Source organism: Alligator mississippiensis, chromosome 2 (genome assembly GCF_030867095.1).
Source record: "Alligator mississippiensis isolate rAllMis1 chromosome 2, rAllMis1, whole genome shotgun sequence".
NCBI classification, from domain to species: domain Eukaryota; kingdom Metazoa; phylum Chordata; order Crocodylia; family Alligatoridae; genus Alligator; species Alligator mississippiensis.
The window spans coordinates 186,166,716-186,181,342 of NC_081825.1; the positions used below are offsets into that span (position 1 = coordinate 186,166,716).

General features: G+C 40.5%; 1 protein-coding gene across 1 annotated transcript in view; it reads left to right on the forward strand.

Moving 5' to 3' along the window:
- Positions 1–14,627, forward strand: part of LOC102568121 (mucin-5AC) — a 65,552-nt gene that overhangs the window by 10,834 nt on the left and 40,091 nt on the right. The window contains exons 7-24 of the mRNA XM_059722573.1: positions 29–141; positions 337–553; positions 878–1,003; positions 2,356–2,473; positions 3,319–3,457; positions 4,035–4,145; positions 4,967–5,036; positions 6,346–6,483; positions 6,590–6,754; positions 7,768–7,862; positions 8,550–8,676; positions 9,334–9,589; positions 10,168–10,217; positions 12,376–12,476; positions 12,613–12,764; positions 13,426–13,564; positions 13,663–13,779; positions 14,148–14,327. Of these exons, the coding sequence (XP_059578556.1) occupies positions 29–141; positions 337–553; positions 878–1,003; positions 2,356–2,473; positions 3,319–3,457; positions 4,035–4,145; positions 4,967–5,036; positions 6,346–6,483; positions 6,590–6,754; positions 7,768–7,862; positions 8,550–8,676; positions 9,334–9,589; positions 10,168–10,217; positions 12,376–12,476; positions 12,613–12,764; positions 13,426–13,564; positions 13,663–13,779; positions 14,148–14,327 (2,414 nt within the window). The remainder of the gene's footprint in view (positions 1–28; positions 142–336; positions 554–877; positions 1,004–2,355; positions 2,474–3,318; positions 3,458–4,034; positions 4,146–4,966; positions 5,037–6,345; positions 6,484–6,589; positions 6,755–7,767; positions 7,863–8,549; positions 8,677–9,333; positions 9,590–10,167; positions 10,218–12,375; positions 12,477–12,612; positions 12,765–13,425; positions 13,565–13,662; positions 13,780–14,147; positions 14,328–14,627) is intronic.

A 14,627-nucleotide genomic window follows, 5' to 3' on the forward strand; every position in this document is an offset into this window, starting at 1 on the left:
TAACCATTTTTCATACCACTTATTACAGATATTGAGCTGACCCCTTTACAGTTTGGGAATTTGCAGAAGCTGGATGGACCCACAGAGCAATGTGAGGATCCAGTACCTTTTGAAACTCCTGCAAACTGCACAAGTGAATTTGTAAGGATATGTTCCCTTCTCATGTATTAAGGGGCTTGTTTGGGAGAAATCTGGGAAGAATAGAAAAATATAACATGCGTGAAAACAAAGAGAATGACATGTCCTTGAAATAAAATATGAAAATATCTAAATTTAAAAAAATAGCTTTTTGGCTTTCATAAACTCCCTTGTTTTAACCAGTATTTCCCCTTCTAGAATGCTATATGCCAAGCAGTACTGACAGGTGAAGCCTTTGTAAGCTGTAATGAACTAGTTAACGTTCAAGAGTATATCAGCTCCTGCATACAAGACTTGTGCCACTGTGACGATCTAATGGCTGAATCCTGCATGTGTAACACCTTTGCTGAATACTCCCGGCAATGTGCCCATGCTGGTGGGGAACCTCTGAATTGGAGAACTGCAGGACTCTGCAGTAAGTATCTTAGGAAATGATTTTCACCCTTGCTTTCAAGAAGCCATCAAGCCATTCCAAAAATGTTAAATGCACCCCCCACAACCTGTACAGACTCATAGGAGTCCCAAATATAGAGAGTGTATTGGAGGCAGGAATTAAAATCTTTAAATGTGAAGACATTAACTTGGGGTTCTAATATTTTGGATGAGGAATCCTCATTGCCTTTCAAGTAATGCATTATTAGTTATAGATGCTGCCTCTCCAAATTTTAAATGGAGAGAATCCAATAATAGACAATTCAAGCCTTCATTAAAAATGCTACTTCCCTTTATTTATTTGCAGCCAAATCATGCCCTTTCAACATGCAGTACCAGGAGTGTGGCTCCCCCTGTCCAGACACCTGCACCAACCCTGAAAGATCTCAGCTCTGTGAAGACCACTGTACAGATGCCTGTCTTTGTCCTCCAGGCAAGTTGCTACCTTGGCTCACTTTTCTCTTCAACACCACCAAAACACTTATGTATACAGTTCAGCAGTTCTCCTAAGTTGTGCTGAACCTTTACTGCAGCTAAAGCAACATCTGTGTTTTCTCTTGATACATGTGCATTATTTCTACCCGTGTCAATAGAAAAACTCTTTCAAATAGGAGGAGTTTGCTTAAGACATACATGTGACATGCAGGAAGTGGTTGAAATTAATACATGACAGGGAGCTGTCTAAACCTGGCAGCTTCCCCAGCCACTATTTATAAAACATTTAATCATCTTTTGCCCACAAAAATGTTTCCTGGTATTAGCAACGTTGAGTCTTATTCTACAGGAAGATCTATATTGTCTGTGGTGTGCTGACCACTCCCATCGCCTTCTTTAACCAAGGGAAACTAAGTGGGCACTCACCAGTTTGAAGTTTGTAAAACTTATGCATTACATATAGGTGCCAATGCTTAAATGGCTAGTAAATGCCAACAAACTGAGTTCTGGTGTTCAGAAGTTTTGCTAACTGGTGAATTTGTAGGATGAGTCTTCTGCTTGGCAGCATCTCCTATAGCTATTCTTCTGGCCCTGTTATTGCATGATCACATGTGGTATCCCCTTGCTGCAAAATGTAGCCATAACTTGCCAGAATAAAATTATCATCCCTAACATTACTTTCTCTCTTACATGTATAATGATACAAATGAGATCTTAGCTTTACTCAGTTACCTGCTGTTACCCTGTCCCTTGGCCACTCAATTTAGTGAAGCCTTATTGCAATGGTTCTTTCCTGATTAGCATATAACAAAGGAGCCCTAGGATTGTAGCTAGTGCTGAGTTGGTTACATAGTCCAGGGCTGTACAGCTGATAGCCTGTGGGCTGATGCAGCCCGTGAGGAGTTAAGCTGCAGCCCCTGAGCTGATCCCCCAATTGCTCTAGCTGCAGAAGCAGCTGAGGAGTCCAGGCTCCCCCTCCCTTTTCCCAGGGGAAAGGACACTGCAGTGTGCAGCATAGGGAATGAAGGGTGAGTCCAGGGCTTTGCATGGTGCAGCAGTAGGGGTAACCATGTGGCACATGGGCCAGGGGACTCTGACTCACCCTGGTATGGTTCATGTGGTGTGCAGCACTTTCTGATGTGGTCCATGGGGCATGTGGCCCCCAACCGCTTGGAAACTGGACAGCCCTGACATTGTCCAAACAATGTAGAGATTCCATTGTTAAGATTTTTTTCCCATTTCTCTGGTCTAAAAAAGACATGCAACATGTTTTAGAATGTCTCCCAAAGAAATGTTCCAAAGCAGCTTCTGGAAAGCACAGCAAAATGAACATACCGTTTCTTCCTTTAGGAACTGTGTATGATGATATTAACAACAGTGGATGTATCCCCCTCGAACAATGCTACTGCACCTACAAAGGTGAAACATATGCTCCAGGGGCCAAATTTACATCCACATGCACTTCCTGGTAAGTCATTGCTTTTGTCAAATCTTTGCCTTTTTGTGCATTACCTAATAATTGCTGACTGGGGGGGACAAGTCATTGGTTACACAGTATTTGGGAAAGAGGGTATACACTAATCTAAACATTCTGATATAATAGTTTTATAAAAATTGTTCTTCTCTAGTTCCTGTTTCTAGAGAACAAACACCTGATTTTAGACAAGGATGTCCTGGTAAGGACAAGTCAACAAGGCCAGTCATTAGAGGCTTAAATCAGCACTTCAAAATATAAACAACCATATCAGGGGTCTCATACATGCCTTGGAGCACTCTGGTCTGAAATGTGAATGTTCTCTATATGTGCTATTTGAAATTTAGAGATATGCTAAATAAAGGAATATACAGAGAGGGACAGATTGCATGCAAATGTGTTAACAACCTCTGCATGTATATTACTGGCTCCCCTAGAGTAAATAAAATATAATTACTTCAGTATGTGTGAATGTGTATGTATATGAACAAAAATCTACCAAGTCTCTCTTGTTTGTAAACTACTTTGACTCAAGATAATGAAGCCAAGAGGCGAAATTCAGCAGGGGAAACTTCCAGGTATCCAATAGAGCTGCTCCTATTTTCACCAGGGCTGAAGGATTAGCTCCAAGGATTTTCAATGAGGCAGATATGCCCTTCCCTTTTTTGGAGTTTTCAAAGCAATATCAATTAATCATTTATTTGTATACTGTTCTTTTCCCTTAAAGAACCTATGACGAAAAGTAGGAGAAAATGAAGGTGTCATGGATTCCCATCTTCTTTAGTTTCCTTCGTGTTTTTATGAACCAGGCTTAATCAGCATGTCTTCATCTATTTTAGCACATGTACTGAAGGCCAGTGGGTTTGTGTCAGCCTTTCATGCCCTGGGACATGTAGTATTGAAGGAGGGTCCCATATCTCCACATTTGATGAGAAACGTTTCACTTTCTTTGGAGACTGTAACTATGTACTGACAAAGGTAAATAGGAATCACCTTTTCTGCTGACATAATATATTGACATAATATATAATAGGATGCTATTTAATTAATGCTATCAGTAGGTGCATTACGTTTTGGTTCCTAACTTGACAACAGGGTTTAGGTCTATGAATGCCAAGGGGAGAGTGGTACCTCTCTGCAGAGCAGAGTAGGGTACCTAAGTTCCAGAGAGGGGGAAGGATTTAGAACATCTCTATCCTCCATTGTACAGGGTACTTAGGTACCACACTTGGATGTTACAAATTTCACTAGATCGCGAAGCACCTAAAATGTAGGGACTATCGTGCTCAGCATTGGGACTCTCAAGTCCCTTCTATGGCTCTATACTGTAATGTCAAAGTTAGCTGGTATGTTTTATAGTGTTACACATATTTACGTCATCTTACTGCAGTGAGTGTGTGTGTGTGTGTGTGTGTGTGTGTGTGTGTGAGTGCGTGTGTGCCTGCATGCTTGTGAGAGAAGGAATCAGCAAAGATTAAAATGACCATTATATCTTGAATGCCATTTGATACTAATGACTTTTTATTCAGTAGCCTTTTGGTTTCTCTTTTTTCAGCTTTGTGACAGTAATGACTTCACTGTCCTGGGAGAAATCCGTAAATGTGGCCTAACTGACACTGAGACATGTTTGAAAGGGGTAACCATAAGTGTTGGTGGAGGACAAAATGTAAGTAGTGAAAACAGATGCCTAGCCTTGTGTTTGAATATTTTTTAAATTGATGACTGTCGCATGATGTTATGTTGCTGTAATGACACACTACAACAACATAGTTTTGCGGGGCACAAACCATGATGCCAATGCTACATCGCCAAAGCGATGAGCTCTCTCATTATAGCGTGATGCTACGGTGACATAGATGGTAACAATAACCATGTACCACTGGGACAGCACAGTAACAGCTGTTACTATGCTGTCATTTAGTACTTACTAAAGCAAGTACTAAATGATGGCACGGTAACAACTGCACCATAAGAGGCAAGTGTAGACCTGCCCTGTGGGTTGGCTAAAATTGAAAAACCAGAGACAAATCTTTGTGCTCTGTATCTTGTAAAAATACTTTATAGATTGCAGATTTGACTAATCACAATTTATGTTCCCAATGAAATATGTTAGGCTTTATGTTGTGTCCAGATGGAATAATATTTTCTACAAGAGTCTATCTCCTAAACCAGTGGAAGAACAGTTTGCAAAAGATAGGCACACAAGAAAAGAACAATACACATAGGAAATCAGCAAATAAGTTTAGACCATAGTGTGGATAATGGAAGTCAGTCAGTGTAAGACAACAGTATTTTATATAGTTTTTTCTAAATAATCAATGGGAAGCAATTAAAAAAAAAAGGATGTTTGTGCTGAAAATATAATTTTCACAGTCCCACATGTGCCATGTTTTTATTTACCTTGGACAATACTGGATGTAAAGTCTTTGGAAAGTGCTGTGCAGTCCCTAAGTTTGCCTGCCAATCCCCATTTTTTCTTTTGGACAGATCATTGCAATCAAATCTTCTGGCAGTGTCTTTGTGAACACGATCTACACCCAGGTGCCCTTCTCTGCAGGTATGTCTCTTTGGAAATTATTCAAAGCATTCTTGGATTTTACTTGCCTGAGTGCACTGCTTCATCAAAAGCCAAATTTTGTTCTCAGTTAGACTGGAGCAAATCCAATGAACCCCCTAACAGAATTTAATTAAAAAACAAGAGAATGAAATCTTTGCTTACCCAGCATTTTTTATTCTTTGTGAGGTTAGGATATGGCTCTGTAACCAGTACAGAATATCTTCAATTCAGTCCCATAACAATACTTTGCTACTCTAAGACCCAAGTAGTACTGTGGGTATGTGTAGATGTTACACTTAAATCTGCCTAAAGCCAATCTGTACAGAGGTTCAGGGAGGTTACATTGAGCAAAAACTGGTGGGCCTGATCTATACTAGTTCTCCTAAGGAGTTGAACTAGCTTACATCAGGAATGGGTTAACCCAGTCTACCAAATGTTTGAACACTGAAAGCCAAAGCTGCTCACCCCAGCCCCAGGACTGTGCTCTTCCTACTTTCCCTCCTTCCCACCAGCCCTGACTGGGCCATTTTTAGCCCCAAGCCTGTCCTACCATCAGACAGACAGCATCCTGCCCCAGTCCACCAATCACCACCCCCCTCCCCCCCACCACACACACCGCAGACCCATTATCTCCCTCCAACCCACCCACCCCTCCTGCCACCCTGAGTTACTTTTACCAGATTCCTAGTGCAGCTCTCAGGACTGGCAAATACCTTCACATGCCAATCCAAATCTACGATCATGCAGCTTAAAGTAAGCTGTGTGGTCATAGACTGGATGCGGTGAATGTCTGCATGTACACTGTGTGAGTAAAAGCAAACTCCTGGTGTATAATGTGACCCAAACACCAGACCTCCAACCTGCTATGCTATTCAGTTGGCCTGTATTTCTTCTGCCTATTTTCATGAACCTTGGTTGTGAACACAAAACCTTCACTCTACACAGATCTCCTTAGTTCCCACCTTACATGCACAGGAAGTATAAACATCATACATATATGATGTCTGGGGCATTTCCAGACTGAATCCTAGGATAAAATCCTGCTAAATAATTCTTACAGAGCAAAGGTCTATTTGTAGATCAATTCAGAAGTTCATGTTCTTCCCTTGCTCCAAAGAAATTTAAAAACTAGAGAAGGCTATTATCTAGGACAAGGAAAAGTTAACATTGTACTGAACTTTGGACAGGATTTCTTATCAGTTCAGATGAATACAATGTGCAGTAAAGGCCTACTCCGAGGAAAATCCTCATCCTTAATGTTGGTAATTTTTTATCCAATATGTAAATGTGTTGTGTTCTTTGTCCACAGCCAATTGCACCATCTTCAAGCCGTCATCATTTTACATGATTGTACATACAAACTATGGTCTTCAACTAAAGATCCAGCTTGTACCCATCATGCAACTGTATATAAATGTGGAACCAGCCCACAAAGGGCTGACATGTGGTGAGTAGACTTAGTATAACTAGTTTCTCCTATTCATTGAAATTGTACATGGTCTGATATGAGACGATCAAACCCTGTTTGCTTCTTCCCCTCCCTTTCCCCCAAGGTCTCTGTGGAAATTTCAACAATATACAGGCAGATGACTTCAAAGCCGCAAGTGGTGTAATTGAAGGAACATCAGCTGCTTTTGCCAACACCTGGAAAACCCAGGCAGATTGTCCTAATGTCAAAAACAACTTTGAGAACCCCTGCACTCTCAGCATAGAAAATGGTATGTTTGTTATAATAATACACTTTAATGTGTGTCTTGTAATTAAAAAATAAATAAAACTGGAAAAAGACAAGAAATAAGAATTCAGATTAAAATTTCAGAACAGGCAACTCTGTAGACTGGACAACCAGTTGAGGAACACTTATATGGCCTTCATCCAACAAGGTTTTCAACCGCTTCATCTAAACTGTTTAACTTCCACCAGTGCATTTGAACACATGTATGCACCCTCTGCATCTGTCCCGATGAACACACACATCCAGGGGTGCCCATTTACCATGAGACAAATAGCAGGGGCACATATTTGTGCATCTGCTATTTGTCTATGGGCATGCTCCTGCACACATGTTCCAGCACATGGCAAAGTGACCAAATTGAAGTAGAGGAGGCTGGGGCCAGTGCTGGCCCCAGCAACCTTATGTGGGATCCTGGGAGCCTCCAGGGGCAGCACCGGTGCCAATCCAGCCACTTGGAGTCTGGCTGGAAGTCAGAGCATGGCTCTGGCTAGCCAAGCTCCAGTTTCTGGCAGCACATGCTGTTGCTGCATGCACTGCACTGGTCTTTTTGGCAGCAGTTTTCTTTTTGACACCAAGATTTCCCACTGTCAAAAAAACAGCATGGCAAATGGGTGTACATGCACTGCACACGATTAGCGGTGCCTTGAATGGGTTTGAGGTGCCACAAACCGCATGTGCACACTCGTCGGGACATGCCCTCTGGTGCTGATGTGAACTGAAGAATTGTAATGCAATGGCAACCTTCTTTTCTAAAATACAAGTTTGCTTAAGCAAAGTCACCATTATGTTTGAGATTCACTCAGTTGATATTATGTTCAGGTATCAGTAAAGAGAACAGGAGCATTTTTTTATTTCTTAAGAAATGGAGCCAAGTTCTTCTTTAAATTATGCTGCTACAACTCCAACTGTGTTCAGTAAAGTTGCAAAGATGTAACTGAGAGAAGAATCCAGTCCATCAAATGACTCAAGTATTTATATCCCTTTCTGTATTTACAGAACAATATGCTCAGCACTGGTGTGGATTACTTATTGCCACCACTGGACCCTTTGCCAAGTGCCACTCAACAGTGAATCCAGATGCTTACTATGTGGTAATTGCTAGTTGTTTCTTTCCACTTTAAAAATAATACCAATCAGAGTTTATTTCCTGATTACAACCACCAAAAGAACAATTTGCTAAACAAGAAGATCTGGTTTATATTTCTGATTTACTCCTGACAGGTTTCTCAGGCCACAATAAAGTTTACTTTAATCTCTATATCATATCATCTACTCCTTTAACTAGGTACCTTTCTTTCCACTTATTTGTTTCACTGAGTATGTCACACCAGACTGGTTATAAATTTATCATGTAAATAGTAAAGAAAGAGGAATAAAAATATATTTGGGTAATTAAATAGTTTTACTACCTGGCAAAGGACTTTGATGGTCTTTGTAGGTGTTCAAGGTAACTTCTCTTACAGGCAAATAATCACAATGTGCATGGCTGATACACTTTTAGATAAACTTGTCTAATATATATATATATGCATAGATTTTATATATATATGTAAATGCATAGATATTAATGGGCTAAATTCTGCTGTAAGCAATAGTAATGAAATTCCAGAGCAACACTTGGTCCAAATTTGGATAAATCAAGGTAGAATTTGGCCACATAATACAATACAAGACTAGTTACTGCCAACTAATTTGGCATGTGAGTACAAAAACTTAAAGGATAGTTTCTTTGGATGGGTAGCTCCATGATTACTAATACATCTTACTTGCATTTGTAGAACTGTATGTTTGACAGCTGTAACTGTGAGAACAGTGAGGACTGCATGTGTGCGGCACTCTCAACCTACGTCAAAGCCTGTGCTACCAAGGGAATCCAGCTGATCGGTTGGAGGGCTGGTGTCTGTAGTAAGTTTTACAGCTGTTCATTGCACGAAAAGAGATTAGCCAGTAGGTCCATTATACCACATTTCCAAGGACATCGTGGTTCCCCTAGTACAATTTCAAACCAAGTTTGATGAAGGCCTAGCATCAACTCACTTCTATTTTGCAGGACCTTGAGGGAACAAAAAGTGAGAGATGTCATGTAAGATATGCAGTAAGCAGGGAGATATTGGAGATGCTTTGTGAGAATAATGCCTGTTGGGAGGTAAAGGAAATACCAGGGATCTTGAAACTTTTACTGAAGTAGTACAGAATGACTGGATCACTTTCAAATACACTAGTATACTACCTTACTTCAAGGCAATGGGAAAGTAAACATACAGAAAAAAATAACCCATACAAATAAATGTAGGTTAGGTTACATTCTCATCTTAAATTGGAAGAAACTTATCAACATTGACAGAGATCACAAGTATAACCAAAATGATAATTTCAGAGGTAAATTTTACCATAGAAAATACAAATCATGTAAATTGCATTACTGTGGATGTCACTACAGAATTTGAGCTATTTCATTTAAATCTATGTACATGCAGTGCCTATTTTATCATATATACCATATTTCAAGTCAGGCATGTGTGGCTGCATTGAAAGTAACTTGCCTTATTTTACTTTCTCAAGCAAAATACACAACCACGTGTCCCAAAACCCTGACATACAGCTACGCTGTTGATTCCTGTGAACCCACTTGTCGGTCTCTGAGCGAGCCAGATATCACATGCAACATCCAGTTTGTTCCAGTTGATGGCTGTACCTGTGAAAAGGGAACCTACATGGATGAAAGTGGCAAATGTGTGCCTCCTTCTAGCTGCCCTTGTTACTACAAAGGATCCATTGTATCTTCTGGAGAAGTTGTTCATGACAATGGTGTTGTCTGGTAAGAGATTCTTAAGAAACAACAGGGTTGAATATTGGGAATTATGGAATTATGAAACCTTATCCATTTTATGTGGCATATTCAATTCAAGTGAGTTTCCCTGCCTGCTTAACCAGTGTGATCAGTGTGAGCCAGGGCTTATGATATTTTAGAACTGTCCATATTTACTAGTTTTTCTTTAATCCAGTCTTTAACTTCAATAAGACACATTTTCCGCTCAAACTTAGTCATTGTAAAAAAAAAAAAGGACTAACTTGATATTCCCTGGATTTAACATGAGGACTACTTCTGAGGACAACAGTAGTAAGGAAGATGTTATAGTATCATGATTTCATTTAGTCATATTGACTGGGTTGAGGCTGTTTTTGTGTGAGGCTTATTTGTTTTGTGCCATTGCAAAAATCATATCCAGAGAATACCAGCCATTCTTTTGAAAGGACACTGTCTACCTCTGGCCACTGGGTAGCACTGCAGATATTCCAGATTCTTCAGGAAAGACCAGAAACCTGGCAAGGTAGAAGCTCTCCATATAATTAGCTGTCCTTTCAAACAAAAGTCACTCCTTTCTCTTTCTACAGCTCTTGCACACGTGGCAAACTGAACTGTATTGGAGCCAAACCAGCACCAGGTAAACCCCCTTTTAAGCTTTTCTTTTATCCCCTCTAGCGTCTTCATGTTTTTGAATTCTTTTCTTGCAATGGTGACAGTGATAAAAATCTGAAACAAAGCAAAAAAAAGCAACTGATTAGAAACTCTCAACACAGCAATTCTGTAGTACAGAGGGCATTATTCTTGGGAAGTAAAGAGTCATAATTTACCTTCTGGGACAGTAGAAATAAATATATTAGGAGGTAAAAGATATGTCAGATAATTCAGAACAAGATCAAATTTGGTCTTAGCATTACATAAAAAAAGTAGAATGGCTGGTAGGAAGAAGAAAACAATCAAGTCCCAGAGAATAAAACACTGGAAAGCAGGGAGGTCACATATTGCACTTTTATATACAAGCACGATTCCAGCATACATCAGATGCCATTCTACATGTAACAGAAGAGAAAATATTAACATCCAACTATTGCTCTGAAGCCAGTGACTTATGCCAAACACTATATTTAATTATATTAATATTCAGGGTACCGTCTATATATTTTTAGTTCATCTATATATTTCATAGTACAGTAAAAGCTCTGTTATCCGGCATCCCCCAGGAATGGGGGATGATGGATAACAAAATATGCCAGTTAATTGAAAGGCCCTGGCTGCCACTTCTCCTGCCGTGTCCCTCCATCCCTTCTGCCCCTGCCATGGCATTGCCGCTCCTCCTGCAGGCCCTGCAGGCCCTGTGGGACAGGGAGGCAGGCCCCACACAGCCCCACGCAACCTGTTATGCCCCCAGGCTGTGGGGGGCTTGGCAGCACAGGCTGCTTTGCCCCGGGCTATGGGGGCTCAGAGAAACTGGAAGTGCCATGGTGGGCACTTCTGGTTTCACTTTTCCTTACAAGCCGGCATGCCAGTTAACAGAGCATGCTGGCTTGTAAGGTGCCAGTTACCAGAGAGTTTACTGTACATTGATTGGGAGGTGCTAATTCAAGACGTACAGCCTGATCCTACGCTTCCTACTCAAACAAAAATTCTATTAGTATCAACTGGAGTTTGATTAAACAAGGACTCTGGGCCATTTATGCTTACAAGTGTTGTAATTACACATGCAAATAGCATGTTTTAACAATCTGGTGCCTAAATTAGGGCCTTGTTACACGTTACACGGTGAGCTGCTCAAATGTTGATGGCTGTTAGTGCTAGCTTGAGTTTGAAGCAATCACAAGTTCAGGTCAGCAGGTAAGAATCCCCCCACCCTGCCCCCACCCGGTCCCATTCCTAGCCCCTTGCCCTCTGGGGCTCCCCCAGTTCCCTCTCCATGCCTGCCCCCACCTCCTCGCCGCCACCACTACTGAGCTGCTGTACATTTCTGTACTGCATCTGGCCCAGAGAGCAGAAGCAGTGGTAGCAGTGGAAGGGCAGGCAGATTAACCCTTCCCTACCTGCTCCCCTGGGACAGATAGCACAGGCAGCCACAAGCAAGTAGGGGTGGGAAGGGGAGGGGCAGTGAGCAGAGTACTGGTGAGAGCAGAGGGGTGGGCGATGGGCCCAATCTGGGACAGCAGGGGAGTGGATGGGCGGGGGGCAGGGGGAGTGGTGTTTACATTAATGTGTAGCCTAGTGGGGCTAACAGGGGTCAGAGATAAACCTAGGCTGGAGTGGTGTAACTTTAAGTTTCCCAAAGTTCTTAAAACTAGTTTTAGATGTTAATGTTTGGAAAAACCAGGGGTTAAGAGCTCCAGAAGCTGCCTAAGTTTAACATGTAACAACGTCCTTACAGAAGCAATCACAAAAGGATTAATTGGATTTTAATATAAATTCAATGAATTTTTTTTTACAATGTTTAAATGAAAAATGGATTTCATTATTATCAGTTAATAACAGCGAGGATTTTGTTTTCAAGTTTCTAACAATAACTGACGAGTTTCTACGTTTATTTATAATGCTAAATAAATGCCTATGTCCATTCACACAAATAATATGATTTCAGTGAAGATCTGAAATATTTAACAGAGCAAATCCAGATTATTTACTAACCACTGGATCTTTCTGATCATGGTGTGTTCCTTATCTTAACACTAAAAGCAGGGTTCTCTAGAAACACGTTCATAATGAATAATTACTATTGCAATAACTGATAGCATTATGCCAGACTTGCAATTCCTCACGGCCTTTTTGTTCAACAGCTTGTAAATCTCCAATGGTCTACTTTAACTGCACCAACACCACTGCAGGTGTAACTGGAGCTGAGTGCCAGAAGAGCTGTCAGACTCTTGATATGGGATGCGTAAGTCTGGATATTTTATATCTGCTGGAACACATTTTCCTATCTTGACCAAAACTAAGTCTTTGCTGCAGCAGTTGAATATGTCTCTTCCACTGACACCATTTATCAAATCATATTTTTCATATGGTTCTTACAGTACAGCACACAATGTCTCTCTGGCTGCATTTGTCCTGGCAATCTAGTGGCAGATGGGCAAGGTGCCTGCATACCGGCAGAAGAGTGTCCATGTGTTCACAATGAGAACTCCTACAAACCAGGGGAAACAATCAAAGTTGGCTGTAACACTTGGTAGGTATATGTTGGACATAAAATATATAAACTAAAACATAGAAGAATCTTTTTTTTCTGTAGCAATACTAAGGCTTATGAGTGGAAGTCACATTTCATTCACTAGAGCATTGATACAATGCATATAGCTACATACTATAATTTGGCTAGGAATGAAAGTTCAAGATGATTTGCTTATCAACTAATAACAAAATGAATGGTTATCATAAAAAGTGGGTTCTCTTCTTTTCATAGGCAAGCAGAACAAATGAGAATAGATAGGAAGCGGTCAGGAGAAGAGTGAACTTTAGATGCTGTCATGTCCAATAGAGATGCACACTTGTACCCTCTTAATCTGTCTGCAGTCCCTACATAGAATATACATCTCAAAAACTTCTAGGAGTTCTGAAAATGAAAATGTTTTAAAACCATTCATGGAATAATCAAGTAATTTAATATTTGGGCATGCCTGGGGTTTATCTGCTGTTTATACAGAGTTACAGTGCATTAGTGTTTAGAATAAGGAAATCTTATATTTCCAATGCTGTTCATTAAGCACATACTTAAAGAACAGATGAATCTTAATTGAATATGCATCTGTATTAGAAATGAAGCCATAAAAGTGTTTTGGTGGTAGTGGTGATTCCATTTTTACATTGGGACATCTGACTTTTTTCTTTAGCACATGTAAAAACAGACAGTGGCAATGCACCAATGAATCTTGTCTGGCAACCTGCACTGTTTATGGAGATGGGCATTACATCACTTTTGACAGCAAACGCTACAGCTTCAGTGGAGATTGTGAATACACACTGGTCCAGGTACTGAGCTTTCTTCCTTGGATTATTACAATAAGGAAGTACCTTGTGCTTGTACATATGGTGACTTCATTGCTAACAATGAATATCATTCCCCTCAGAACTACTGTGGTATGAACAACAGCAGCCAGGGAGGAACCTTCCGAGTTATCACTGAGAACATCCCCTGTGGTACTACTGGAACCACTTGCTCAAAGTCCATTAAAGTTTTTCTGAGGGTGAGTAGTTTAATAAAATAATGAGTTAGTGAATAGAATCATTTTAATTATGATAGTTATAATAATTATAGTTTCATAGTTTCATAGTCAGTAGGGTCAGAAGGGACCTGAGCAGATCATCAAGTCCGACCCCCTGCCATGGCAGGAAAGAGTAATGGGGTCAGTTACCCCAGCAAGGTGTTCATCTAACCTCCTCTTAAAGACCCCCAGGGTAGGAGCCAGCACCACTTCTCTTGGAATTTGGTTCCAGGTCCTAGCTGCCCTGACTGTGAAGTAGCGCCTCCTGATAGTGATGTTGAAAATGATACATGAAACCAGGAACATCAGTTGGCTCTTTAACTGTCTTTTGGTTTCTCTTCTTATTTCAGAGCTATGAACTGATACTCAGTGATGGGAACTTTGAAGTGATACAGAGGGTCCCTGGAGGGGAAATGCCATTCACCATCCGTTCCATGGGTCTCTACCTGGTGATTGACACTGATGCTGGGCTAATAGTCATGTGGGATAAGAAAACCAGTGTATTTATTAAACTCAGCCCTAATTTTAAGGTAAGTTTCGAAGCCATGCAACACAGGCCAGCTATCTTGAATCTACTTTGTTATTACCTGTTGAAGGAGAAAATGAAGGCACAGTGGAACAAAAGACTGTACGTGAAAGAAATGTGATTTCATGTTTTCTACGTTTCAGTGCAACTCCTTTAGAGTTACAAAATGCATTGGAATTATTCTAGTTGTGTAATTTATTGCACACAGATTGTACATGTTACATCACTAGTGACCTAAAAATCATCACTAATAAGGTATGTCCAAAACAAAATGTAGCTAATTAATCAATTTTTTAAAAACAAA